A 26,244-nucleotide genomic window follows, 5' to 3' on the forward strand; every position below is an offset into this window, starting at 1 on the left:
AGCTTCCAGAAATCTTTCCAGCCCCAGGGACATCTACTTCTCAGCTCTAATCAGAGCAGTTGCGTTTCTGCTGCAGGAGGTTGCTGAATTACGAAGCTGCTGACTCCAGAACACGCTGCCTCTGCCTCAGTCCACGCCAGCAAATTGTTGGCTGCTCTCTCTCCCTCCTTTCAGCTTTATCCAGGGAAAATTGAGTCTTTCTGGAACCCTAGCTGCAAGGAAATCTGGGAAATGTAGTTTTTGGCTTTCTGGACTCTTCAGCATAGGAAGGCACACTAGGAGGAGGTTAGAATAAATTTGGAGCAAGCTAATTACAGTATCCACTACAGGTGCATATCCCCCCTAGGTCTAATCAGGTGCTATGGGGAGATAGAAAGCCCAAAGAACATACCCAACTCCCACTGCTTTAATTAATAGGATGAGGGACCTGGGGATATAATAGGATGAGGATCCTTTGGCCCTGAAGGGTCGGGGACTTGAGCGAACCTGAGTACTTTTTCAAAGGTTGTGGGAGCTGGAGTTGACAAGGTGTGATGGGAAGGGCCAGGCACAGGCAACAGAGTATTAAGAGTGCGATGGGAGATGTGAAAGGAGTAATGAGGGTACAGAATTCAGAGATGTAGCAGAGCCTCAGTGGAAGAGAAAGCTATTGAGATTTCAAGAGCAGGAAGTCAGGAATGGCCACCTGGCTATTCTGATTAATTCTGCTAGAAGCCATGATATTGACCCATTGCTGAACTAATCAGGAGGGCATACATATACCACCCAACTTCCTGGTCACTCGCTGGTTGATTTTAGCCTCAAGATTTCCTGAGAGACAGATCACTCAATTTGATTACCTTACTGGGCAGCTTTCCTTCTGAAATAGGCTTTGCCCTTGTCTCCCCTGATGGGGATTGGGTCATGAGCCCCATCTGCAGCCCAGTTTGACCCAGATTCTGAGCTAATCGTGACAGAGGCAGGAGGTGAAAGAACCCCAGCCTCATCATTCAGGAATATTCAGAATGAAAACTAGATGCCAACAGACCTGGGGTGTGGACCATCATAGATGCATTCCTTTATTCACACACTTAACCCCGTTTGTTGAGTCCCTGTCAGGCAGCAGGCTCAGGCAGGCTCTGCACGGAGATGCACTGGCCAGGAGTCAGGCTCCCCAGGTGGACAAGTGATGAAAGAGCAGATCAGCAGAGAGAACAGAATGTGCACAAGCCCTGTGGCTGAAGTGGGAGTAACAAGAGGTGGCATGAGGGATGGGTAGGGCCTGATTGGACCCATTAGGGAATTTTGTCTTCTCCTAGGGGGAAAGGAAGCCATTGAGAAGGGTTATAAAGGGGAGGCTGGGCACGATCAGATCATATTTGTTATTAGTTTCATGTTTTCTTTCTTTCTTAAAGGACTGATAGAATGGGGAGGGGCAAAAGTGGATGCTGGGAGACCAGGTAGGAAGCTTTTGCAGTGGTGGTAAAGTGAAGAAATGAAAATAAATCAGAGGGTGCTGATGATCAAGAAGAGGCAGGGATAGGACAGAGATATTTAGAGGAGGAAGATGAAAATATGAGAAAGAACGGTTGTGTTCTTTCTCTCTCCTCTAGTTATGTCAAACTATTTTCACTTTTGACTTGGTTTACTTTTTTCATATTTATCTTTTCAACTTATATCCTTGTATAAGAAAATCAAAGGGAATAGATTTATTTGAGACAAGTTACATCACAATGTGGATATGCTTATATAGGACCTGTGCCCAAGACTTTGAAGTGGTATAAAAATCTATATTATATACAGTGCCATCATTAAGAGCGTGGATTTTGCAGACAGAATATTAGCTGTGTGACCCCTAAAGAGCTATTTCATCTTTCTAAGCTTCAGATTCACTGTCTAAAAAATGGGGATAAAAATAACTTGGTGGGTTGCTCTGAGAATTAAATGAGATAATCCATATAAGGCCATTAGCAGAGAGCCTGGCATAATGAAACTGCTCAGTGAATGTTAACTAGCATTATTATTCATAGCTTTTAGCTGACCATCTCCTAGGCAGTTGATTGATGCTCTTATAGGCCTTCAGAGCCAGCACTGAGCACTGTACAAACAGTTCTTGCATGACAGACTTGTGCACAGATTGCAAGGACTCTGAAAAGGTGGTTCAACATATTGAATTGAATTCTGCCTGTTTTCTCCCAAGTCAGGTTCTGCCTCCGAGACTGTGCAGAACTTGTTGGAGACACACTGCCTGGTGGGGAGGCTGGGGAGGGGAGGGGGCAAGGGGATTGATGAGGGGAAGACTATGATGAGGAACACAGGATTTCTGCTCCTCTTGGCTAATTTTGGCAGTGGTTTTACTGTGGTGCATTTTTTAAAAATAGGGCTCTGATTTGTTTTCTATTCCTCATTCATTTAGTGAACAATTACAATGTGCTAAGCATTGTTACAGGTACTGGAGAAACAGCCATGAACAAAGTCCCAGCTTCCGTGGAGTTTAAATTTTGGTGGGGTTATCATGCTTGTTAGTAAATTTTATTCTCCTAGAAGTCTTAGCTGGCCCAAAATTCGTCCTCCGTGATAGCAATGAAAGGAACCCATGGAACACATTGCCTGTTCTAATCCATACTGAAAAGAAAGTTCTGTTGTGTGGAGTTTGGCGCTTACTCCTTTTGGGGAATTCAGTTTGTATTTTGTAAGGGGGGCACCAACAGAGAAGTTAATAACCTCAATGGACATTCTTCCTATTAATCCTCAAAATACTCATATGCATAATATATTATCGTCATAGATGAAGAAACCGAGGCTAAGAGGGTAAGTGATTTTCCTAGTGGAGGTGGGACTCAAGATTTAGACTTCACATCTCCTGCTTTATTTCTTTCTTTTATAAATTGAGAGTTCTTTGCTCAACTGCAAACAAATAAATTCAATGGCATTAGCCCACTTGACAGTTGACTTGATGTTGGTGGTTGGAATTTCTGGTTAATAGCGTTTACACTTTCAGATGGACCAGTCTTCATGGAATGTGACACAGCTTAGTGGTTCCCAAATGCTAGTCCATGGACCAGTGATGGCGTATGACAAAGTTGTCACCAATCTCAGCCAAATGCAAAATAAATTTAAGTTAAAGGCTGTTTCTCTCATAATCTGTCTGCCCGAATTTCCACTGTGGAATGATCATGTCAGTAGGAGGTTGTTAGGTTTTTGTTTGTTTGTTTGTTTGTTTGTTTTAAATGTTACTTTACAAAATAAAAAGTTGGCAAGCCTATGTCTGTCAATTCTTTTTTTGTTAAAGTTTACCGTTTGGTAAAAGGCTGGGGAAACCTGATATAGCTAAACTAACTAAATGAAAAATAGAAGTTCTGTTTCTGGCAATATGGAATACTAGATATTAAAAAAAATCCTTCTGGTGCAGAGCACCTAAAAAAGAATGTAAAATTGGAAAAATTATATATTTTAAAAAATGCATAGTTGTATTGGCAAGAAAGGAAAATTCCTAGAGGCCAAAAATGACAAGAAAGCAGAAATCAGAGAAAACTACATTTGGGAGAGAGGAAACAAATCTCCAGGTGTTAGCAAGGTGGAAAATAGGACCAAAGACTCTTGCCTAAAGCTAGTGTTACCAAAAGATGACATCCTTAGTGAAAACAGGAGATAGAAAAAAAAAAAATAGCGCCTCTCAAAGGAAGCCCAGTAAATACAACTGCCTGTCTCACCCTTAGGATACAAGGAAGGGTAAATTTCTCCTGAGAAATTCATAACCGTGAGTTAGTCATTGGATTTAAGGCTAGAATTCCCACCACTAATAGGAGCTGAGAAATCCCAAGGTGAGAATTCAAAATAATCTGAGTTGCTTAGTGCTTCCAAGTGCCTGATTGGAGCAAACGTGAATTTTCTCCGAAAGCACGTACTTTGATTTCAGGCCTCAAAAAATTCCTGCAGTTATAGTTCCAATTAACATTGGCTCAAAATTAAAAATCACAAAATAAATGAGGAAATAAGATGTCACAGGAAGACATCAAGAGAAACATCAAGAAGTAGAATCAGAACTTTAAAAACTTCAGATATTAGAAAAATCAGATACAATATATAAGATAGAAGTTTTGAAAAGATAAGAAATTACCAACAATATTTATTTAAAAAGAATCAATTAGAACTTGTATAAATGAAAAATATAAAGACTGGCATTTGAAAGTTTCAGTTGCACAGGTGAAAAGAGAGTTAATGAATGCGAAGATAGATATTTTCAGATTACTCTGAAAGCTCACAGGAACAAAGAGATTGCAAATATGGGTGGTAAATTAAAGAGAAAGGGAAGATAAAGTGAGAAGGTACAATATACACCTAGTTGAAATTACAGAAAGCAGTAATAGAGATAATGGCGGAGATGCATATCCCAAGTGATAGTGAATGAAAAATTTCCAGAATTGATAAATACAGGAATCCTCAGATTCAGAAATTCTTATGAGAACCAAGCATGATAAATTAGAAAACCACACCTAGATATTTTAATCATATTAAAATGATGGAGTATCAAAGATAAACAGGTCTTTAAAGAAGCTATAGAGAAAAGAAAAATAACCTATAAAGGAATGATAAGCTGACAGCTGATTTCTCAACAGCATCAATGGACATGAGAGGTACACATTCACAATCCTTCACTGAAAAGTAGTTAACAAGCCAAAAGTCCCCTCTAAAGAGTTACATCTCAAAAGCTCTACATTGCATTAGCTTTAAGAAAACACCCTTTCCCCTGGAAGCTGAATGAACTGCTCCAAACTTGGAATTTAAATATGAGCATTTCTCCTTTATTTTTCCAATTAGCCACTTGTTCACACGTCCCACGTGCCTCATTATTATGAAGCTCAGCATTCTTCTGACAGTTCTTATGCCCCCTGGATTAAACTGACAAAGAACATTGAGTACTTACTTCCAAGTGGGTTAGTCCTCTTCTAATGCCAAATGTAGCGACAAACGAAATGCAGTTTATACCACCCAGTGCAGTTACTTTTTCATTGCCATACGTATTGCTGTTGAATTTTGCCTTGAAAAATTCCATGGATATTTGTCCCACACAAGGACAAACTTGGAATTTAAATATGGACATTTCCTCTCATTTTTCTAGTTAGCCCCTTGACTGCTCACATGTCTCAAAGGCATTATCATGAAGCTCAACCTCTCCTCCTGAGAACCCTGCTGCCCTTTAAATTGACTTGTCTAAGAACAGTGGGCACTTACTCCTAAGTCTGCTTAGTCTGCACCTGTGTGACCAGAGGAGGCTGTTCAGTGACTCTCACAGAAAGGAGACCTCTAGATGGTATTTTCCCCTCTGCTATAGGTCTCTCTCCAATATTCCTATATTGGGCCCTTATATGTGATCGTATTTGGAGATGAGGTCTTTGGGATGCGATTAGGTCAGAGAATGGAGCCCTCATGAATGGGATAATTACCCTCATAAGGGAGACCCTAGAGAGCTCCCTTGTCCCTTCCACCACGTGAGGACACAGTGAGGAGACGGTCATCTAATGAACCGGGAAATGGTCTCTCACCAGACACCGACTCTGCCAGCACCTTGATCTGAACTTCCCAATCTCCAGAACTGTGAAAATAAACTTCTCCTGTTTATAAGCTACTCAGCTGATAGTACCTCATTACAGCAGCCCAAACTAAGACACTCTCCTAAGCTAGTAAGGTTTTCTTTACTTCCCCTTCACAGTTCACGTTCAGGAACGGACCCCAAATGGGCAGAATTTACTTATATCATGGCATAGCTGCCAATTGATTTTGCTAGAGAACAAAACTCACAAAATCAGTCTCTTGCGGGGCAGCTCCTTTGGGCAAACTACTTCAGCTGAAATACCTGAACAGAATTTTACCTGTGGCTTATAGGTTTGTTTGTGGGAAAAGGCCACTCCTTGTTTATTTCTAAACAGGGAAACTATTTCTGATGGTATATAATCCCCAATGAAATAATGTTAACAAGTAGTCACACACACTGTGAGGGAGAGCACAGGCAAATCATAAGGTAGAACCAGCGGGTATCAAACTTGTTTTCCTTACTGGAAACTACGTGTGATTGCTTGGCTTGAATATTGTATTGGAAAAAAGCAGCTACGCTTCTCTTCATTCAGAACATGAACATATGTCACAGAGTCTGAAAGGAAATCCAGCATCACCAAACCCCATTCACACGGCAGCAAACATTTAGAAATCAGCTGAGGCCAGCAGACGTGTGTGTGTATGTGTGTGTATGTGTGTGTGTACACACAACATATTGACATTAACACCAAAGTACTTTCCTTGTGATCAACTCCTAGGAGATAAAAACCTGACACCTAAAATCTAACCACTTGCTAAAGGGCATTTATAAATTACTAGGGTTTTAAAGGAAATGTTCATTGAAGAGTGGCAATGCTGAATACTCAGTTTTCATGTGTATTATTCTATGTATGTGTTGACTGATTTTTAAACTACCTTATCATTTATTAAGTGTGGCCAAGTAGCTCTGAATTCTTATCTTCAGCTGCTTTTATTTTTTAAGGCATAGTAACACCAGGACTTTAAAAATCCTGTAATAAAATTCATGTTTTATAAGAAATAAGAGGAGTCACTTTTACCTCAAGGTGCCATTTTTATTAAAATATTCAAAACATTTATTGCAAAAAGAATACACGCTCTTTGTTTTTTAAAACTGCAAACAATATAGTATATATAAAGTATACTATATATAGTAAAAACTGAAAGTTCCCTACAACCCTGATCCATCTCATTCCTCACGGATAGTCACTGTTAACAGTGTCAAGGCCATCTTTCCAGATCTAGACTTATTTCCTGCAACTTGCTCTTTTACCTAACACTGGACCTGGGAGATGTTTTAACAGTGCAATATACAGAGATACCTTACTGTTCCACAGTATTTCATAGAACAGATGTACCGTAACTTCCCTACTGATGGACATTTAGATTGTTTTCAACATAAAACATTTTCAAGATATTCAAAAGAAAACAATATAAAACCTTTGTTTCATATATAAAAACAAAATCACAGTGATATTTTTTTGTCCACATATCTGTACATTTGTGAGAACAGTTCTCTAGGCTCAATTTCTAGAAATTGAATTAAATGTCAAAGGGTCTGCATTTTTACATTTTAATACACTGTATGCATTTTTTTAATTTAAAAATTGTTCCTAAGTTTTTCATTAGCTAAAAGTTAGCTGTCTTTTATCTGGTTTGCTGTACCTCTAGTTTAACCTCTAGAAAACTGCTGACACGGTTTAGAGAAGCTCTTCTACCTAGGCATGACTAAGGAGGCTGGGAGATCACGGAGGAGAGAATTAAGGCTCACGTGGGGAAGCTGCACAGCTACACAAGCATGAATCAAAACACGTCCCTGAATCAAAACAAACAAGTGTATTGAAGTCCAGAAAAAAATGAAAGTGCTGGGTGTTCAGGGTCACCTGAAGAAAGAGATTAAAAAAAAAAAAAAGAAAAAAAAAACCCCGAAAGCCTTAAATAGTCTTAAATGATGCAGTAAAATGTGCCCATTCATATATGGATCCTTACCTCCTTAAACAGAAAATAATTTTATGTGGCTGTTATTTTTAATATTCTAATTTCTTAGAAGTTTCAAGTATTTAATGTCTTAAGCCTGCCTGTTTCTCACAAAGACTTATGGTCCTCAAGATCAGAGACAATGTTTTAAAACAAAGAGTGCTTTCAACAAATCTTTATAGAGCATCCTTCAACTGCCCAACTCGCCCCTCATAGACAGATGTGAATATATATATACACATATGAAAACACACACACACACACACACACACACACACACATTCCAGCTCCTGGAACCAAAACTCTCAGTTCCGAGTTGGCAAGGACTGAAGTCCTGGGCAGGGACAGGATACAACAGCAGCTCAAGACTTAGCTACTATATTGCTATATATGAGACAAATAAAGGGTCCAGGCCCTTTTACCTTTCAGATATCCTCAAAATAAAGAACCAAATTCAAATCTTCATAGGCTTGGCTTTCAAAAAGTCTGAAAGAAGCTATGTATACATTTTTCTTTTCTCTTCTACAGCACCCTCCTCCTCGTTCTTTTCCAAATATTCCTGAGATGGTTCAGTGATATAACCTATGGAGAGAGCTGTGGCAGAAGTTCTGTTCTAAATGCACGATAACCAAGAGGCTTCTCTCCTGAATGAATTCTCAGATGCCAAGTAAAGATAGGCCCTGCGGTTTTCCTTAGCAGTTATAATCGAAAGGTCTTTTCCCAGTAGAAGCGCTCTGATGTTGACTGAGGTAGGCCCACCTGCAGAAGGTCTTCCCACGTGTCTTACATTCGGAGAGTTTCTCTCCAGCATGAGATCTCTGATGCTGAGTGAGGGCAACAAGGCTTTTGTGTAGTCACTGCATTCAGAGCGCTTCTCTATTGCAGGGCTCAAATGTCAAGGGAAAGAAAAGCTTTCACAAGAGGCTCTTCCACATTACTTGCACTCAAAGGTTTTTTCTCTGCATGGGCCTTAGTATGCCGGACAAACACAGAGCGGTGGGCAAAGGCCTTTCCACAATCCCTGCACTCATAGGGCTTCTCTCCAGTGTGACTCCGTTTGTGTCGAGTGAGGGAATAGCCATAGTAAAAACTTTTACCACAATCTTTACACTTATAGGGCTTTTGTGTGGCATGGGTCTGGCCATGTCGGAAAAAAACAGAGTAGTAGGTGAAGGTCTTTCCACATTCTCTGCACTTGTAGGGCTTCTCCCCAGTGTGAGTCTTCATGTGTCGAGTTAAGGAAGAGTTGTAGTGAAAGGCTTTCCCACATTCTTCACAACCAAAGGGTTTTTCTCCTGTGTGGGTCATAATATGCTGGACGAAAACGGAGTGGTAGTTGAAGGTCTTTCCACATTCACTGCACTTGTAGGGCTTCTGGCCAGTGTGAATCCGCTGGTGGTACATGAGGTGTGACCTCCGGCTGAAGGCCTTCCCACACTCTGCACACTTGTAGGGCTTCTCCCCAGTGTGAATCCTCACGTGCCGGACAAAGTCCACCTTTTCACGAAAGGCTTTCCCACACTCCTGGCAACCATAAGGCTTCACTCCAGTGTGAATCCGCTGATGCCGAACGAGGCGGCAATTCTTGTTAAACAGTTTCCCGCATTCTTTGCATTCGTAGAGGGTCTTCCCTGCATGAACCAAGGTGTCTTTACTTGGTTCCTGTGAATCACATTCACGGAGAGCATCTGCAGAGTCTCGCTTTTGTGAAACCCCTGAGCACAGACTATCTTCTGTGCCCAGCCCACTGGGTTCCCAGCTCATTTCCATAAGGAGGCTCTCCTTGTGGGAGGCTGTAACTGGCTTTAAGTGCCCGTCCTGCATTTCAAACAGCCCTTCCTGATCTCTGGTTTGCCCCAATCTGGAGAGCCTTCTGGCTCCCTGAGTCAGTACTCCCTGTAGCAAGGACAGGTGCTTCAGCAGAAGGCCTCTCTTCCCCGTCTCTTACCGTGCCTCAGCTGTTAGGTCCACTCTAGTTTGGAAACCGCATGGCCCAGTGAGGCAAGAAGTCCGCAGGTCTCTCCAGCGTCCCTTCCCAGAACAGGGTCTCTGGGCCTGGTCCGGCTGCCGCCCTCCACACGTCCAACACTGCTGCCCCGGATGCGGCTGCAACCAGCAAGACAAAGGGCCGCGTGGTACCGGCTTCCGCGTGGCACCGGCTTCCGCGGGGCACCGGCTTCCGCGGGGCACCGGCTTCCGCATGCGCAGAGCGCGCCTCTGACTACAGATACCAAGGAGCCCCGCGCTCAGCCGCCGCCAGGACTACAAATCCCAGAGGCCCCAGTATACTGTTTTACTTTCGGAAATTGAATTGTCAGTTACTCTAGAAGGAAGTTCACAAGTGTGGTTGGAAGTTCAACCCAGTTTGTCAGGGAAAACCTCCAAACATGCAAGCAAACGTGTACGCGAGGAATTTGGTCCTGGAGGGTGTGGGGAGCGACAGGGTCTTATTTACAGCTTTATTTTTTCCGCTGACCCACATCAAGCCGTCTCCAGGGGCTGGGTGTTAAAGTCAGCTCGGCTGGAAATTCAGGATCTCTTTTCCGTCGCTGATGGTTCTGTCATTAGTAAAACCACATTGAGGTTTGGCCTCTCCTCTGAAAGGTCTTTCCAAAGAGAAGCTTTCCCACACCTGTCCCAGGAGATGTGTACCAGAAGGTTCACAGTAGCAGACACCTGGAGGGAGCCCAGAGAAGAGGATGAATAAAGGTCTTCTCCACAGGATGGAACATGATTCAGCAACTCAAGAGGGCTCTAGCCCTGCTGCTGCAGCGGTGGAATCCGAAGCATTACAATTTACGTTGCAGAATCTTCAAACAGTAGGGGCCCATCAGTGCCAAGTCCCTCTGGAACTGGTGAGGAGGGGAGACCATCATGTAGAGGATGGTGACACTGGTTTAGCAGGACCTTGATCCACTGCCCTCCTCTGCCCAAACTCGAGGTGGTTATTAAGGTGAAGAGAGGATCTTGGAACCGGACAAGGAGAGGCTCAGTGGAAAAAAGAGGCTTGATGGTCATTGACATCAGTGAAGTGCTAGAACCTCTGCCATCTTTACTGTTCCTGGCAGCTGTTTGGACTGTTCTTCTCTGAGAATCTGACCAGCTCAAGAAGAGAGACCTAAAGATACTGACATTGCAGGTCTCCCAGTGAAATGATCAGGCAGGTTGACTTTCAGCGAACACTTAAACTTTGTTTCATTTGTCTGTCTCCAGTGCTTGCCAGAACTGACAACGACAATATTGAAGAGGAAGGGTGATAGCAGATGTTCTTTTCCTTTTCCTGATGTAAAAAAAATTCTTCTAATATTTTACAATTGAGAATGTGTATAGTATGGATTTTGTTGGTATCACCTGTTTGATCACCTTCATAAAATATATAAATATTAGAGAAATTAAAGACCTGGGAAAATCCAACAGAGTTTTCTCACCCAAAGGATTTGGTGGAAGTCAGAATACAGGGCAGAGAGCTCAGCTGTGTTTTCCAGACAGTAATACTTTCTCTAGGATGGGAGGCGGTAGTAGATGGCCATGACTTAGGTGGCCATGCATGAACTGGTCTGAATAGGTGCTGGACCATCTTGCCCAGACAGGTGTCCCTGTCAGTCTCAGGATGCTACACATTTGAGACAACGTTCTCTCCAACAGTGGTTCTCCAGGTGTGGCCCTTGGTCTCAGTTGTGTCCACTTTCAAGAGTTCAGGAAAGTCTGATCACTAAACACTGGCATCATAGTCACAATGATGTGGACAATTACAAAATAAGTTGGCTTTGCTTCTTAGAAAAGTGCAATTTTCTTCTTTAGTGAATTTGTCTCTTAGTATATAGTTTTAATGATATAGAACAGTTTCCTAAATGATTGGTACTTTCAGTCATTTAAGCCACAGTAGCAAGTAACCTGAATCTCTCAGCAGGTAGTTGGTATAAGTTAGGTCACATGAATACCTATACTATACTCAGAGTCTGCCATCTGAGAATTCTCAGGAGGGCTTTTCATGAGGGCTCATCTGTCAGCCTGGGCTACTGCAGGTGACTTAACCATTGTGAGTGTAGACTGTCACCTGCAATTTTTGGTTCTTGGACACACCTGTGGGTAGAGTGTCCACCACTGTTCGTCTGCCCCCCTTTAAGCATTATAGTCCAAGCACGAACATAGACTTTTTCTTTAGTATTAAACAAAGCTGTGAGTTTATTAAAACTTTGTTGAACACTGGGGGTTGCAGAGGGACTTCCACATAGAGAATAACTTACAATAACTGGCCTTTTTCCATGGCTGTTCTTAGACCCCTTGGTTCTCAGTCTGTGCTCCTCCAGCCTCCGTAGGACCGCTTTTATGTATAGAGCCCATTCTTCCCACTTAAGGAAGAGGCCAGGTTTCCACTGCCACCCAGAAACAACTTAAACATGCCTCACTTCCCCAGACCCTAAGCCCAAGTCAAGGTTCAGAGAGAGGAAGAAATTTCCTTCTCAAACCCAATTCAGGCCTGTCTTCCCCATTTTTTGTTCCCACCTTTTACCTTTATGGATGACTTGGTGTAGTATCTACTTCCTTTAGCAGAGACTCCTCCTCCATTCACACAGTATTGGCCTTACCTTGTGTCTCCAATAGTACATCCCTTAGAGTACATAATAGAGCAACATTTCTACAAGATATCATACTTACTATTGTGGGTTGAATTGCATCCCCCCAAAATACGTTGAAGTTTTAACCCCCAGTACCTGTGAATGTGACTTTATTTAGAAATAGGATCTTTGCAGATTATCAAGTTTAAGATGAGGTCATTAGGGTGGGCCCTAGTCTAATACGGTTATGACCTTTCAAAAAAGTTTCAGAAAAAGAGAGAAAGCTCTTTTCATTAAGAAGAGTGAGTGATTATCTTGGGAAAGAATAGTGCTTTCAACATATGGTGCTGGGACAGGTGGATCCACATGTGAAAGAAAGAATTTGGATCCTTATCTTACCTATATACAAAAATTAATTCAAAATGGGTCATAGAATCAAAGGTAAGAACTAAAACTATAAAACCTTAGAAGAAAACATAGGAGTTACTTTCTGTCATCTTTGGCTAGGTAATGGTTTCTTAGACATGGTACCAAAAGCATGAGCAGCAAAAGAAAAAATAAAAATTTTTCATCAAAAATCATCAAAATTAAAAACTTTTCTGTTTCAAAGGATATCACTGATAAAGTAAAAAGGCAAACCATAGACTAGGAGAAAATATTTGTGAATGGTATATTTGATGAGGGATTTGTAGCCAGAATGTATAAATAACTCTTGCAACTAAATAATCAAAAGACAAAAAGCCCAATTTAAATGGGCAAAGGATTTGAATAGTTATTTCTCCATAAAGGATAAACAAATAGCCAATAAACAGCACATGAGAAGATGCACTCACATCATTAAGCATTAGGGAAGTGAAAATCAAAACCACAATGAGAAAACCACTTCACACCTACCAGGATGACTAAAATTAAGAAGACAAGAGCGAGTGTTGGTGAGCATGTGGAGAAATTGTAAACCTTATACATCACTGGTGGGAATGTAAAGTGGTGAAGACATTTTTGAAAGAGGTCTTGTGTAGTCTTGTAGTTCCTCAAAAATTTAAATGTAGAGTTACCACAGGACCCAGAAACTTTACTCCTAGGTCTATACCCAAGAGAAATGAAAAAAAATATGTCCGCATAAAAACCTGTACATAAATGTTCATAGCAGCATGATTTATAACAACAAAAAAGTGGAAACAACTCAAATGTCTGTCAATTGATTAATGGATAAGTAAAATATGATATATCCATACAGTGGAATATTATTCAGTCATGAAGAGTGAAGTATTGATAGGCGCTCCAACATGGAAACACTTTGAAAACATCATGCTATGTGAAAGAATTCAGTCACAAAAGAACACAGGTTGTCTGATTCTGTCTATATGAATTGTCCAGAATACATGCATCTATAGAGACAGAAAGTAGGGCTAGGGGTGAGAAGAAGGGATGGGTTGACTGCTAAGGGTTATAGGGCTTCAAAACTTTGGGGGTGAGGAATATGCTCTAAAATTATATTGTGATAGTTGGGCAACTCTCTGAGTATGCACAAAACCATTTGAATTCTATATTTTAAATGGGTAAATTTTATGTACATGAACTACATCTCAATAAGACTTAAAAAATAAAGAACTATATTCAAGTTTTCAAAGAACATTTCATTTCAGGCATATAGATAATAATAAAATGACCACTCATATACTTATCATGCAGCTTAAAGAAAATCCTACAGATGTCATGGAAACCTCTTGTGTATTCTGTCTTGATTCAATTAACCTAACACCACCTCTGGAAGCAGCTAGGTTGTTTACTAGAAGTGAACATGATATTTTATCATTTGTTATCATTTCTTAAGTGTTTTATCCTATTGCTACATTTGTATTTATATATATATATATATATATATATATATATATACATGAAAACATAGATATTTATTTATAAACAGTATATAACTTGATACTCATATATTACTCCTTTTGTTTTTAACTTTTCTAAAGGTTAGATTGTTCAGTTTTAAATAAAACCTTGTATAGGACAGCCACAGTGTAATTTAGGCTGTGTTTCCACAAGCCATGTGCAGATCTTCTTTCAGAAGCCCCAAGAAAGGTGAAGATCATTCTGCCTACAAGGTACAGGGTCAGTTAGGAAATTTCCCTCCTTGAATGACAGCTGCTCCATCACCTCTACTTCTCAGTGGTTTCCACTTCTTTTCAGAGGTGTTTCAATATGGTTAATGTTCCACCAGTGAACTGTGTTTCATATATTCTAAAAAAAATGTGCATTTTATTTTCTAGACCTGTTTTGTTGCCAGTTAGCAGACACAGAATAGTCCCATCACTTCATCTTAGAATCTGAGTCCCTGAGTCCAGCTCTGACAGTAAAGGATCCCAGTTCTGTCGCTGAGAAGACCTGGAGCAGGTCATTTCTACCTGGGAAGTCACTGGGCATGGCAGGGTGCCCTTGGACTTCTCTCCCACCCAGTGCTAGGTCCTTCCTTCATGGGTCCATCTGTGCTCATAGGCCTAGACTCTGCAAATTTATCCTCTACAAACATTCAGGTCAGAGAAATCTTCCCTCACCCCATCAGGTCTGTCTACCAGACTGTGTAAAGCACGAAGAGGGAGGAGGAAGCAGAGGAACTTACAGTGTGAGTACATCCAGGGCTGTGCTGTGGACCACAACGCTCCCTCCCCTTTTTACTTGGTGCTGATTGAAGAGGGGAACAGAGGAGTCAGAAGCAGGCCTGGGAAACAGAAGAGAACTAGGTGGCACCCAGCCCTGCCAAGATACTCCCCTTCTGCTGCTGCTGCCAACCCCCACACCTGATTGCCCGGTGGGGATACCACTCCTGTCCTGGGTCACATCCTGCAGATAATCTTGAATGCAGCCAGTTCCACTCCTCCCACCATAGCAGGCTTGTGAAGCTGGCCCTTTAAATACCTCCAGAAGAAGACAGTGGAAGAGAAAGGAAAAAGCAGATGTGCCCTGGGCTCTTAGCAGCAGGGTCCCCTGACCTGCAGCCTGGAAAATAAAAATCAAAATAGTGACTTTTAAAGAGACTGACATAGGTGATATATTTCAGTGCTGGCACATTTTCTGCCCTCAGAAGGAAAAAACAAAAGCAAGTCCAGCAGAAAGGAAAGGTCTTGAAATGTTTTTAGAGGTGGGTTAAAACAGCTTTAAGCGCTGGTGGCCTTTGGATTGCTCCCCTTCCCCATCCCAGGCTCCTGGAGGAGGGAGGCCCAGTGGGAGCTTAAGATTGTATTTCAAGCAAAAGGAAACAAAGAAACAACTAAATCTCCCCAGGCACTTCTGGTGGTCTGCCAGATTTTAGAAACTTATTAACTCAATTTCCTTCTTCCTCCTGTGGAACAGGCCTCCTGAAGTAGCATCCTTTCCGGAGTCACACGTGCCTTCCTTCACCTCTGGCTGTGCTCCGCCCCTGTTTTCATTCCCTCTCTAAGTATCCCAGGCCAACTAAAATGTCCTTTCCTCTAAAAATGCGGATTCTCCATGTTAGGAATAAATTCTCTTTATATTTCCCTAGTCCTTTATTCTTTATCTCTTTTTGTAATAACCATTTTAAAAATTTGAAGCACAGTTAATTTACAATGTTGTGTTAGTTTCAGGAGTACAGCAAAGTGATTCAGTTATACATATTTCTTTTCAGATTCTTTTCTATTATGGGTTATTACAAGATAGTGAATATAATTCCCTGTGCTATACAGTAGGTCCTTGTTCTTCATATTTTATGTAGTAGTGTGTATATGTTAATCCTAAACTTCTAATTTATCTCTCCCCCCATCCCCGCTTTCCCCTTTGGTAACCATAAGTTTGTTTTCTATGTCTGTGTGAATGAAAAATATTGCCAGCCGTATCAGTAAACTAAAGGATGCTGTGGCCATCAAGTCATCAGCTGCTACACCACCCCCAACAGTGCACTCAAGGGAACTCAGGATGGAGACAAGCAGACAGCCCGGCCTCTGCCACCCCCAACGGTGCACCCTGAGGGAACTCAGTATATGAAAGACAGGATGCTGGAGCTAGATAGCTAGGTGTATATCAAAGGGATGATTTCAGTGAGCCAGACTTTTGCACCTTTCCCATACAAAGGAAAGTGCTAAATTCCTTAACTTGAGACATTAGATTTTTCTTCAATTAACAGTAATCATTTGATGTTCCACCTGGTCTTTGTGGCAAAACTCTTATCTATCCTGGCTCCTCTGGAACACTCTCTTAGAACGAGCTGAGAGGCTACCTCCCGGGTTTGAGTCCTCAGAAAGTCCACCATATAAAACATAACTCTCAACTTTTAGGCTGTGCACTTTTTAGTCAACACTGTTTCTGTTTTGTAAATAAGCTCATTTGTATCATTTTTTAAGATTCCACATATAAGTGATAACATATGATATTTGTCTTTGTCTGACTTACTTCACTTAATATGATCATCTCTAGGTCCATTCATGTTGCTGCAAATGCCATTATTTTGTTCTTTTTTATGGCTGAGTAGTATTCCATTATATATATAACAGTAATCATTACACACACACACACACACACACACACACACACCCCCACAACTTCTTTATCCAGTCATCTGTTGATGAACATTTAGGTTGTTTCCATGTCTTGGCTATTGTTAGAAAATGTCTTAATTTCATTATTTTACATGAAGCTGTCCAGTTTTCCCCGCACCACTTATTGAAGAGACTGTCTTTTCTCCATTGTATATTCTTGCTTCCTTTGTTGTAGATTAATTGACCATGAGTGTATGGGTTTATTTCTGGGCTTTCTATCCTGTTCCATTGATCTATGTGTCTGTTTTTGTGCCAGTTCCATACTGTTTTGATTGCTGTAGCTTTGTAGTATGGTCTGAAGTCAGGAGAGAGTTATTCCTCCCACTCTGTTCTTCTCTGTCAATATTGTCTTGGCTATTTGGGGTCTTTTGTGTTTCCACACAAATTTTAACATTTTTTTTTTGTTCCAGTTCTGTGAAAAATGCCATTGGTAATTTAATAGGGATTGCATTGAATCTGTACATTTCTTTGGGTAGTATGGTCATTTTAATAATATTGATTTTACCAACCCAAGAACACAGTATATCTTTCCATCTTTTGTGTCATCTTCATCAGTGTCTTATAGTTGTCAGACTACAAGTACTTTGCTTCCTTAAGTAGATTTATTCCTAGGTATTTAGTTCTTTATTGATATGATGGTAAATGGGATTCTTTCCTTAATCTCACTTTCTAATATTTCTTTGTTAGTGCATAGGAATACCACAAATTTCTGTATACTAGTTTTTTATCTAGCTACTTTACTGAATTTATTCATGAGTTCTAGTGGTTTTCTGGTAGTGTCAGCATTTTGGAAGTCCTAGCCACAGCAGTCAGAGAAGAAAAAGAAATAAAAGGAATCCAAATTGGAAAAGAAGAAGTAAAACTGTCACTGTTGGCAGATGATATGCTACTACACATCGAATATCCTTTATCTTCTGTCATCACGTTCACCTCCTGCCTGGTGATGAGAGTAATGGTGCCGGAGCCTCGCCCTCCCCAGACCTTAGCTCACAAGAGCTGAATGTCTGTTGAATTTACCTTTCTATCTCCCAGAGTAAGAAATACTGTGCCTTGCATGTGGGCCATGAGCGAATACATTTCTTGTCCAAATTGATTCCTTTTATAACTTAGAAAAAAGGATTTTTTCAGCTTTTGACCAATTAAGGGAAGAATGGGCCTAAGATAAGACTGATCTGCCTGCGCAGAAGTCTTTCAGCACCATTTACTGCTTCAAACAGTATAAAGCCTAACAAACAACCAACAAACCCCCCAAAACATCGCAGGAGTAAAGCATATCCACTGGTTATCTGTTTCGGGAGCCAACTTCACTTCATGAGGCTCAGCTCTGTTTCTGCCTCGTGAGGGAGCAGTCTACTTCCAACACAGAAGCAAATCGTTCCTCCTGCCACAGTTCAGGACCAGCTCCTCCTCCTTTTCAGCTTGTGGGAGTTGCTGCTGGGCGCTGGAGCTACTTGAGGAACTCAACACCTGCCTCTCAGATGCCCAGTGGATTCTGAATTCCTTCCCCATAGCATTTGCTATAGGGACGGATGAGTGTCTGTTTTTCTCAGAAGATATTCTTTCTGACTGAAGGTTTCCCGTGTGCCTTTTGTCTGTTCTACTTGTCTGTCACTTGCTGACAGATTGCCTGACTCCTCAGGTTTTCATATAAATAAAGAAGTAATTAAATAAATATTTATTTGTTTATTGGCATGTTTCCCATTACCAGGCCAACAGCAAATCCTTCAGAGGTTGTTATAAGATGTCAAAGTCTCACTCTGTAACATCCCACGAAAAACATTCAGAAATAGGAAACAGAGAATGCTTCGTTGCTTCTTGGTCTAGGAGGGTTTGACAACTCAAAGTGACAGTTTCTTCACTGAAAGTGGGGGATTAAATCAAATTATCCTGACCTATGAATTTCCCCTCACTACTTTTAGGCTATCTCAGTTAGTCTGCTGGGAGACTATAGGTCATGGGTCATACAGGTCCAAATGTGGAAAAAAAAAAAAAAAAGAAAGAAAGAAAAGAATAAATCTCCGGGTAGGAAGGGAATAGTAAAAAGAAAATGTTATCAGAAGCACAATTCGTTAATTTATTGAACCATAATTACATTTATAACTCCAATTTGAGATTTCAAGGGCAAATATCCGACGGACCACTGTATTCCATTTTAATTCAATATTTCTCTGGATTCCCCACCTCAAAGTTCTCAAAGTCCTTTGCCAAAAAGTCTAGTCCAGTCTTGAAAGTTTCTAAGCATCTGGATGGATGATCACACCATCTCTAAGAACTCTTTAACTCCTCCCATTCCAATGTTTCCCAATAAGCCACTCCCAGCCACAGGATGTGGGCTACGATGAGGAAGGAGGGACACTGCACATAACCCATACTGAAGTCTAATATGGGATCCCCACACTGTGCCTTCCCATTCTGGGCTGTGCTAGCTCTTGTTTTCTTGTCCAAAACAGGTTGCTCCATGGAGCTTATCTGGGGATGCGCTAGAATTTTTTTTTTGATCTTTGGTAGACGTAAGACTGATTTTTGTAGTGCTGGTCTCTGGAATTAGCCTTATACAATTCAGCCTCATTTATTCCAGCCCAGTCTGTCTCTCCAGACTCTTCAGAAGACAGTGCTCAGTTTTATAGGTTTTTTTTTTTTTTTTTATTGTGCCCAAAGTTTGATATTCCTCCGTAGGAGTTGGTAGAGAATAGCTCTTCATTACTCTGAGTACTTCCCTGAACCCAGGAGCAAGCCTTCCCTGGGGAACCCTCTTTTCAACATTCTCCACAGAGAGGTCTACATCCTCTAAAACACCCAACTGGTCTGATCCCTCAGTACTTCTTAAATAGCCTTTTTGATTTATTCATTAAAGCTTCATTGATGGACTCTGGTTATGGCCAAGATAGAATAGCTCCATTTCTCACTAGTCCTCCCTCTTTTAACTAAAAAAATTCCAGACGTAATGTAGCAAACACAGGGAGACTCTGAAAGGTAGGAAGAAAATGGTATGCTACCTTGAATCTCAGGACTTGAGGAAAGATACAATGGTGAGTTCCCTGGACTTTCTTTTTGCCACCAATATAGCCCAAACTACAGAGTACCAGAGCAGCCTTCAACCTGGAACCCCTGACAGGTGAGGACAAAAAAGGCTCCAAAAAAATTCTTCTCTCTCTAGTCAAAAGACTGGAACAGAAAGTCTTTTTGATAATACCTGGCTTACTCTGGCCAAATAGTCAATACATTAGAAAAACAGTAATCAATGTGTAGTGACAGATGGATAAAGTACAAGAGTGAATGAAGAGACAAGAGGGGAGATGTAAGCAGGGTGTACACGTGAGGAGGACCTTGAGTGCCAGATGAAGCACCTTTGTTAAAAGTCTTTGGACTTTGTTTTGTGGATTTAGAGACATTAGAGACTTGATTTAAGAAAGTAACAACAGGCTCAGGTTTGAGTTTTAGGCGGATCACTCCAAGGGCTAATGGGAGGCAATGGCAGTATTCCAAGTGAGAGATGAGGAAAGCTTCCGTTTGGGCAGAGACTCTGGAGAAGTAGAGGTGGGGAAAGATTCCAGAAGTGCAAGGACTTGGTAATTGGATGTTGGAGGTAATGGTAAAGAAAAAACAAGGTGTCCAGAATGACATCTAGGTTACTAATTGGATGACTGTGTAGATAGCATGTCATTAATGGAGACAGCAAGGGGAATGAGCCTGTTTGGAGGTGGAAATGTTGAATTTGTTGAGTGCACCTTTGAACATGGTGAGTCTGAGGTACCTGTGGGTCACCCAGGGAGAGAACTCCTCCCACACCATCAGCTGTACAGGTCAGAAGGGAGCAGGCTGGGAGGAAGAAGTAGATTTAGTACCCAATTAGCATGTCGCTGACAACCTGGGGACTCCTAGTCCTGTGCACATCAGTCAGGGATACATGACACACCCATAATTTTCCCCTGGAGCACAGAGTTATTTGGTCCAACCAGGGCCTTTTGGTCATTTTCTTTCCATGGTGCTATACATCTAAGAAAGAGCCTAGAATTTTTTTTTTTTTTAAACTGAGCAGCTAGTACATTTAATTAGATTAATTAAACTCTCAGGGAGCTCCTGTCTTAAGTTGCACTCTTTGAACAGAGGTAAGGATTTATAAGACATAAATGGGAGCAACCCCACTGCCCCCAAAATACCCCTCTGATGTCTGGCTGGAGAGGGAAAGGATGAATCACTGTTGTAACACCAGGCATATTAAACGAGAGTTGAACAGGACACTAGTCTTACTTTTAGTTCAGTTGAGGGAAAAGGGAACTTTTGCCTACAAAAGAAGTGATGATGGCCAGAAACAGCCTTGACAGTGTGCCTTTCTCCAAAGATCCCGATAACCTTGAATCAGCCAGCAGCATATAGATCTCACATCAGCAGACATCAGATTAGGAAGTCAGCGGCTCTGCTCCCAAACCTTGCAGACACTCCTTTGTGTGCAGGAGCAGGGAAAGTATGATTCACACTCACAACCCTGACAATAAAGGCAGTCCCTGGAAAAGGATACAACTTTCCCACAAAGGTGATACTAAAATGTAATTAGTTAATCATTAATACTATTACTTAAACCAGAGAAGAGATGAGGTGGTTGGTTATGAACTTAAGAGATGCCTTATGTTGAGCGAGAACAGGGAAATTTTAAAATTAAGTTGGTTATTAATGATTTGTTAAGCCCCAGTAGCTTGGTAAGCTCTGCAGTTGGTGCGTTAGGGAACACAAGGATGCAAAAGACACTGGCCCTACATTCTACAGTGTGGCGGGAGAGAGAGACAGACAGGTAGAAGTGAAGTTGCTGTTAAAATCGCTCCATGCCCTTTGAAGTCGCAAAGAAGATACTCAAAGACATGAGATAGAATGCTTGTATTTATTCTGTGATTCTATTCATTTTAACTCATTTAAGCATTTTGGTTCTTAACACAGCCCGTGGAGGTTAATGAGTGGGATAACTCACAATTTACTGATGAAGAAACTTAGTTCAGACAATTCCTAGTGCATGAGGTTATAAGACTTAGAAGTGGCAGGGTCTGTGACACCTCCTTGACTTGCCTTGTGGAAATGGCTTGCTGGTAATACGCAAGGAAATAGCACTGGGCCAGAAGACGCTTTGCCTGCCCAGGGCATGGACAAAGAGGGCAAATCCAGGGCAAGGAGCAAAGCAATGACTTTTCTCTTTTTAATCTGAGTTTCCCAGGCCTCCTCTGTAGATACCAATGGGGGCTCATTAACATAATAATTCAAATCTCACTCCCCTTTGCCCCCATCTGTTGGGGTAAGCTTCCTGCCCCTGGAACATTCTTCGCTAGCGATTTCTTGGAGGCCCAAGCCTGGGAAGAGGGTTCACATGGACTCTATGCCAGTGAAAACAGGCATCTCGCAGGATATGCTGTGGAAAAGGGGAGAAATATTTCCTTTCTTAGTGATAAACTCAGTTATAAGTGGGCCTTAAAGTAGGGAAGGGAATAGATCTTTAATTTTTTATTTGAAAGCCCCACCTATCATCAGAATCCAGGATCCAGACCATGTCTAAGGGCTGGGAGCTAGGATGGATCCAAGTGACATGGGCCACTCAGAATCTGACAACCACAGAGATTCTGAGAGCCGAGGCTTTGTTCGGAAGTCAGCCTGTCAGTGCCTTGTGCTGTCTTCTCTCTCCTGGGCTTTCCAGTCTCTTCAGCAAATAGGTTTCAGGCAGGCCTGCCCCATCTGGGTCACATAAGCCCATTTTCCAATTTTTAAAATAAAAAGAAGAGCCCGAGATGGGAGCAGGGAGAGTGGTATGCAAGATACAGAATGGCAGCTGAGGTGTGGGAGTGAGGGGTCTCAGCCCAGTAAAATAGCTCAAAAAGGAAAACAGAGGGGATGACAAAATGCCTTCCAAACTCAATGAAAAGACGGGGTGGGGATAGAAACTGGGGAAGTCAGGACTCCCTGTGACCAGAAGCAGCAGCCAAGCTAGTGAAGAAGGACCCACAACACCAAAGGTGGTGTGTTTGGACCCCCTAGGAAAGAATCTGAATGACTGATGGAGTCAGGTGTCCTGAAAGGGACCATTTGGTTTTTATAAACCTGCATCACAGCCCCCAAGAAGCAGAGAGGAACCCAGGGACCTGAGAATAACTGTAGGGTTTATCAAGCTCTTTTCATCTGGGTCAAGGTGACTGAGCAGTAGGCAATCTTGTGAGTGATATGACTGAACTATAAACAGCTTGCAGCAGTTTTAAAAAGGGCCCCAAAGTCTTTGAGACTCTTTCCTTTGAGAAGTAGGTTCCACGTCCCCTCTTCTTGAATCTGGGCGGGTTTGTGACTGCTTTGACCAACAGAGCATGGCAGTGGAGGTGCTATGCAACTTTTGAGGCTAGATCATTAAAGGTCATGTCTAGTTCTCTGGAGGCACCAGCCTCCATGTAAAAAAATCTGACAACCCCCAGATGGCCACGATGGAGAAGTCGTGTGACGGCTCTTCAGTCAACAGGCACAGCTGAGCTCAGCCTTCCAGCCATCCCCACCTAGCACCAGACAGGTGACTGAAGCTATTTTGGACCCTCCAGACCATCCCATCTGCCAACTGAGTGACACTGAGTGACATCAGGGAATGCACAAGGAACAAAAAACTCACTGTATGACTTGAATTGTATTCCCCTCAAAGTTCATATGTTGAAATCCTACTCACCCCCAACCCGGTACCACTCAATGTGACTGTATTTGGACATAGGGCCTTTAAAGAGGTGATTAACATAAAATGAAGTTATACGAGTGAGCCCTAATCCAGTATGACTGGTGCCCTTATAAGAAGAGATCAGGACACAGACACAGGCGGAGGGAAAGACCCTGTGAAGACGTATGTATAAGGTGGCCATCTACAAGCTAAGGAGAGGCCTGTTAAAGAAAATTCCCCACAGACATCTTACTGATGTGGTAGGCTTCATCCCGCAGCATCCAATCTAGCAGAAAGAATGGCGCTCCAAAGAGCTGTACAAAGTGAACGGGTTTTAAAGACCAAAGTGAGCTGAAACAAGGACGTTATACTGGGCATTTGCTGATCAATTAAGCAGGATTACTTTTCTTATGTGGAGCGAAGGGGAGTCTTGGAACTGGTTCAGGTAACTTGTGCTGAGCAGGCAAACCTTCATCCACTGGCCTAACCATTCTTTTCTGGGAGAGCTGGCTGAGCAATGAAAGTTAGTTAATTTTTGGTTTGCAGATGTGGGGCTTAGTATGAGTGACTCCATCTTGGGCCTAATCTGGTTACTTTAATAGGCCTCAGAAGAAAGCAACCCTGCCTGCCAATACCTCCATCTTGGACTTTTAGCCTTCGGAACCGTGAGGAAATTAATCTCTGTGTTTAAAGCATGCAGTCTGTGGTCATTTATTATGGCAGCCTTAGTAAACAAATATACTCACCCAGCTAAGAATTTGTCACAGAAATTGTGAAAGATAACGTAATGGCTGCTGTTTGAAGTCCCTGAGGTTTTGGGTGGTCTGTCCCACAGCCGTTGGCATGGAGTGTGCTGGGGCTTCTAAAGGGCCCCTTCTGGGGATATCGAGTTTTCTGTCCACATTGGCAACTCAGGGTAGACTGCAGGGGGCATCCTCGAAGAACCGATACTACCAGAGAGAGAGAGGGTGGAGTGAAAGGCCAGAGCCCAGACTTGGGGCTCTGGTGGCACTTGAAAACCAGAAACTTTTAACAGAGGTTTAAAAATATTTTCTCATTAGTCCGGGAAAAATAGAAAAAACTGCATACAGTGCAGCTTTATATAGCGATCTCGTGGCTATGTCATTTGGTCAGGTGGGATTCCTTGGGAGAGAGAATTACAGTACTGGATTGCAGGCTGAGGGCCCCATCTGACCTACATTCTGATTTTTTAGAAGAGTGATTATAGCTCTGGAGGCAGGGGTGAGGTCTCATGGCCTCCACCAGGAAGCACTTTTCTTAGCCTTGGGGGATATTACATTACAGCTAATTACAGGCTGTCTGCTAAGATTTTCTAATTACTTCACTTACGTTAGTCTTGCTTTCCTAAGGAGTCCATAAATTTTTGGAAAGCATCTTGAGGACAGGGGTGCACATGTCTGGGTTTTCTACCCGGGCAGAGCCCAACTCGGTGGCAGCCACCCAGAAGACATCGGAGAGCAGAGGGGGCAGAAGAACGTAAGTCACTGTAAATGTGGGCGCTGGGGTCAGCCTGGTTGGGTTCAAATCCAAATTTTACTTCTTATTAGCTTCGTGACTTTGGGCAAATTATCTAACCTTTCCCAACTCATTTCCTCATCTGCAAAATAGGAAGACCAATACTACCTAACAGTACCAGCTTATAAAACAGTTGGAACTGTGCCTGTTCACATGGTAAATACTCACATTCAGAAACATTTTTTTTTCTCTCATTTGATTGTAAAAGTTAAAGAGCTCCTACCTACTTGCTACTGTCAGGTTTGGGTTTGCATGTGGGGAGAGGAGCAGGGAGCAGAAGTTTCTGGAGTTCGGGGGTATGGGTTTTGGAGAGATCTACCTCCCAGCTCCCCTTTGTGTAGCCTGGGTGAATTTGCAAACACGCACATCTGTGACATAGGCCCATGGGGCAAAGGTTTCCAAGGCAAAGCTGTCACTGCCTCGCTCCCCATACTCTCACTCTCAAGTTGACAAATCCCAGGTGACCATCTGGCTCCTGTATTAGACTGGAGGCTGCCACCAAAGCCAGAGGACTAAAACATCTACCTCGGCCCTCGCAGCAGCTCTGAGAAATTAAAAGGGAGCAAGTTAATTAGAAAATGCTTAATTAGGAAGCCAGTTCCTTAGAAGAAAGGGAATTAACTGAAAAATAGACCTTAATCAAAAGACGTGGAGCACAAAAATCTGGTGTTGGACTTGGCTTGTACTAGCTTGTTCGAGGCGACTGGGCACTTCCCAACCTTTGTGTTCTGTGACAGTGTTTTGATAGCTTGAAATCACCACTATGGGAATATTTACACCAATGACAGTGACAAAGGCTACAAACCTGGGACTTTTTTCTTGGAGATTTTTTGTTAATCATTTACTATCACACAATTGTGAAGATCTAACTTGTGCTCCCGGTCAGATGTTCCACGTGCCTCTGTTTAGTGGACAGAGGAACCCCTACATTTGGAAGAGCACCAAAGTGTGAGTCCTTGTCACTGGATGTGAAAGAATTCATGCAGCAGAGGCAGAGGGACCAAGTGAACAGCCACTTTATTGCTCAGAAGGGGAAATGGAAAGAGGGTGCTCGAGCACAGAGAAGGAAAGCAAAATGCTTTTGTGGGGAGAGGAAGTGCTCGAATGAGGAACTGTCAGCCAATATGACCAGCAGAGACAGCTCCAGCCAAGTCGGGCCACGTGGACTTTTATGGGAGGTGTTTGTCATCATGTCTTCCTTTCAGGTGTGCTGGGGCCCATCAGTCCTTGTATGGGCTTTTCAGCCCTTGTATGGGCTTTTCCAGTTGTCATGGTAAGCCCCAACTGTCATGGCACCGGTGGGTGTGTCATTTAGCATGCTAATACATTACAATGACTATATAACGAAGCTCAAGGTCCACTGGAAGTGAAATCCTCCACCATCTTGGACTCC

The 26,244-nt window shown here is 42.2% G+C and overlaps 1 protein-coding gene across 1 annotated transcript; it reads right to left on the minus strand.

Moving 5' to 3' along the window:
• Positions 1-6,599: 6,599 nt before the first annotated feature.
• On the minus strand, positions 6,600-9,609 carry ZNF80 (zinc finger protein 80). Its single transcript, XM_010970937.3, has one exon. It carries the CDS (start codon positions 9,352-9,354, stop codon positions 8,419-8,421), a length of 936 nt encoding a protein of 311 aa, XP_010969239.2. The 5' UTR covers positions 9,355-9,609; the 3' UTR covers positions 6,600-8,418.
• Positions 9,610-26,244: the final 16,635 nt, after the last annotated feature.

Source organism: Camelus bactrianus, chromosome 1, assembly GCF_048773025.1.
Source record: "Camelus bactrianus isolate YW-2024 breed Bactrian camel chromosome 1, ASM4877302v1, whole genome shotgun sequence".
Taxonomy (NCBI): Eukaryota; Metazoa; Chordata; class Mammalia; order Artiodactyla; family Camelidae; genus Camelus; species Camelus bactrianus.

Excerpts from the sequence above, each read along its gene's own strand:
- ZNF80 (XM_010970937.3), bottom strand. The coding sequence starts at position 9,354 with ATGCAGGACGGGCACTTAAAGCCAGTTACAGCCTCCCACAAGGAGAGC.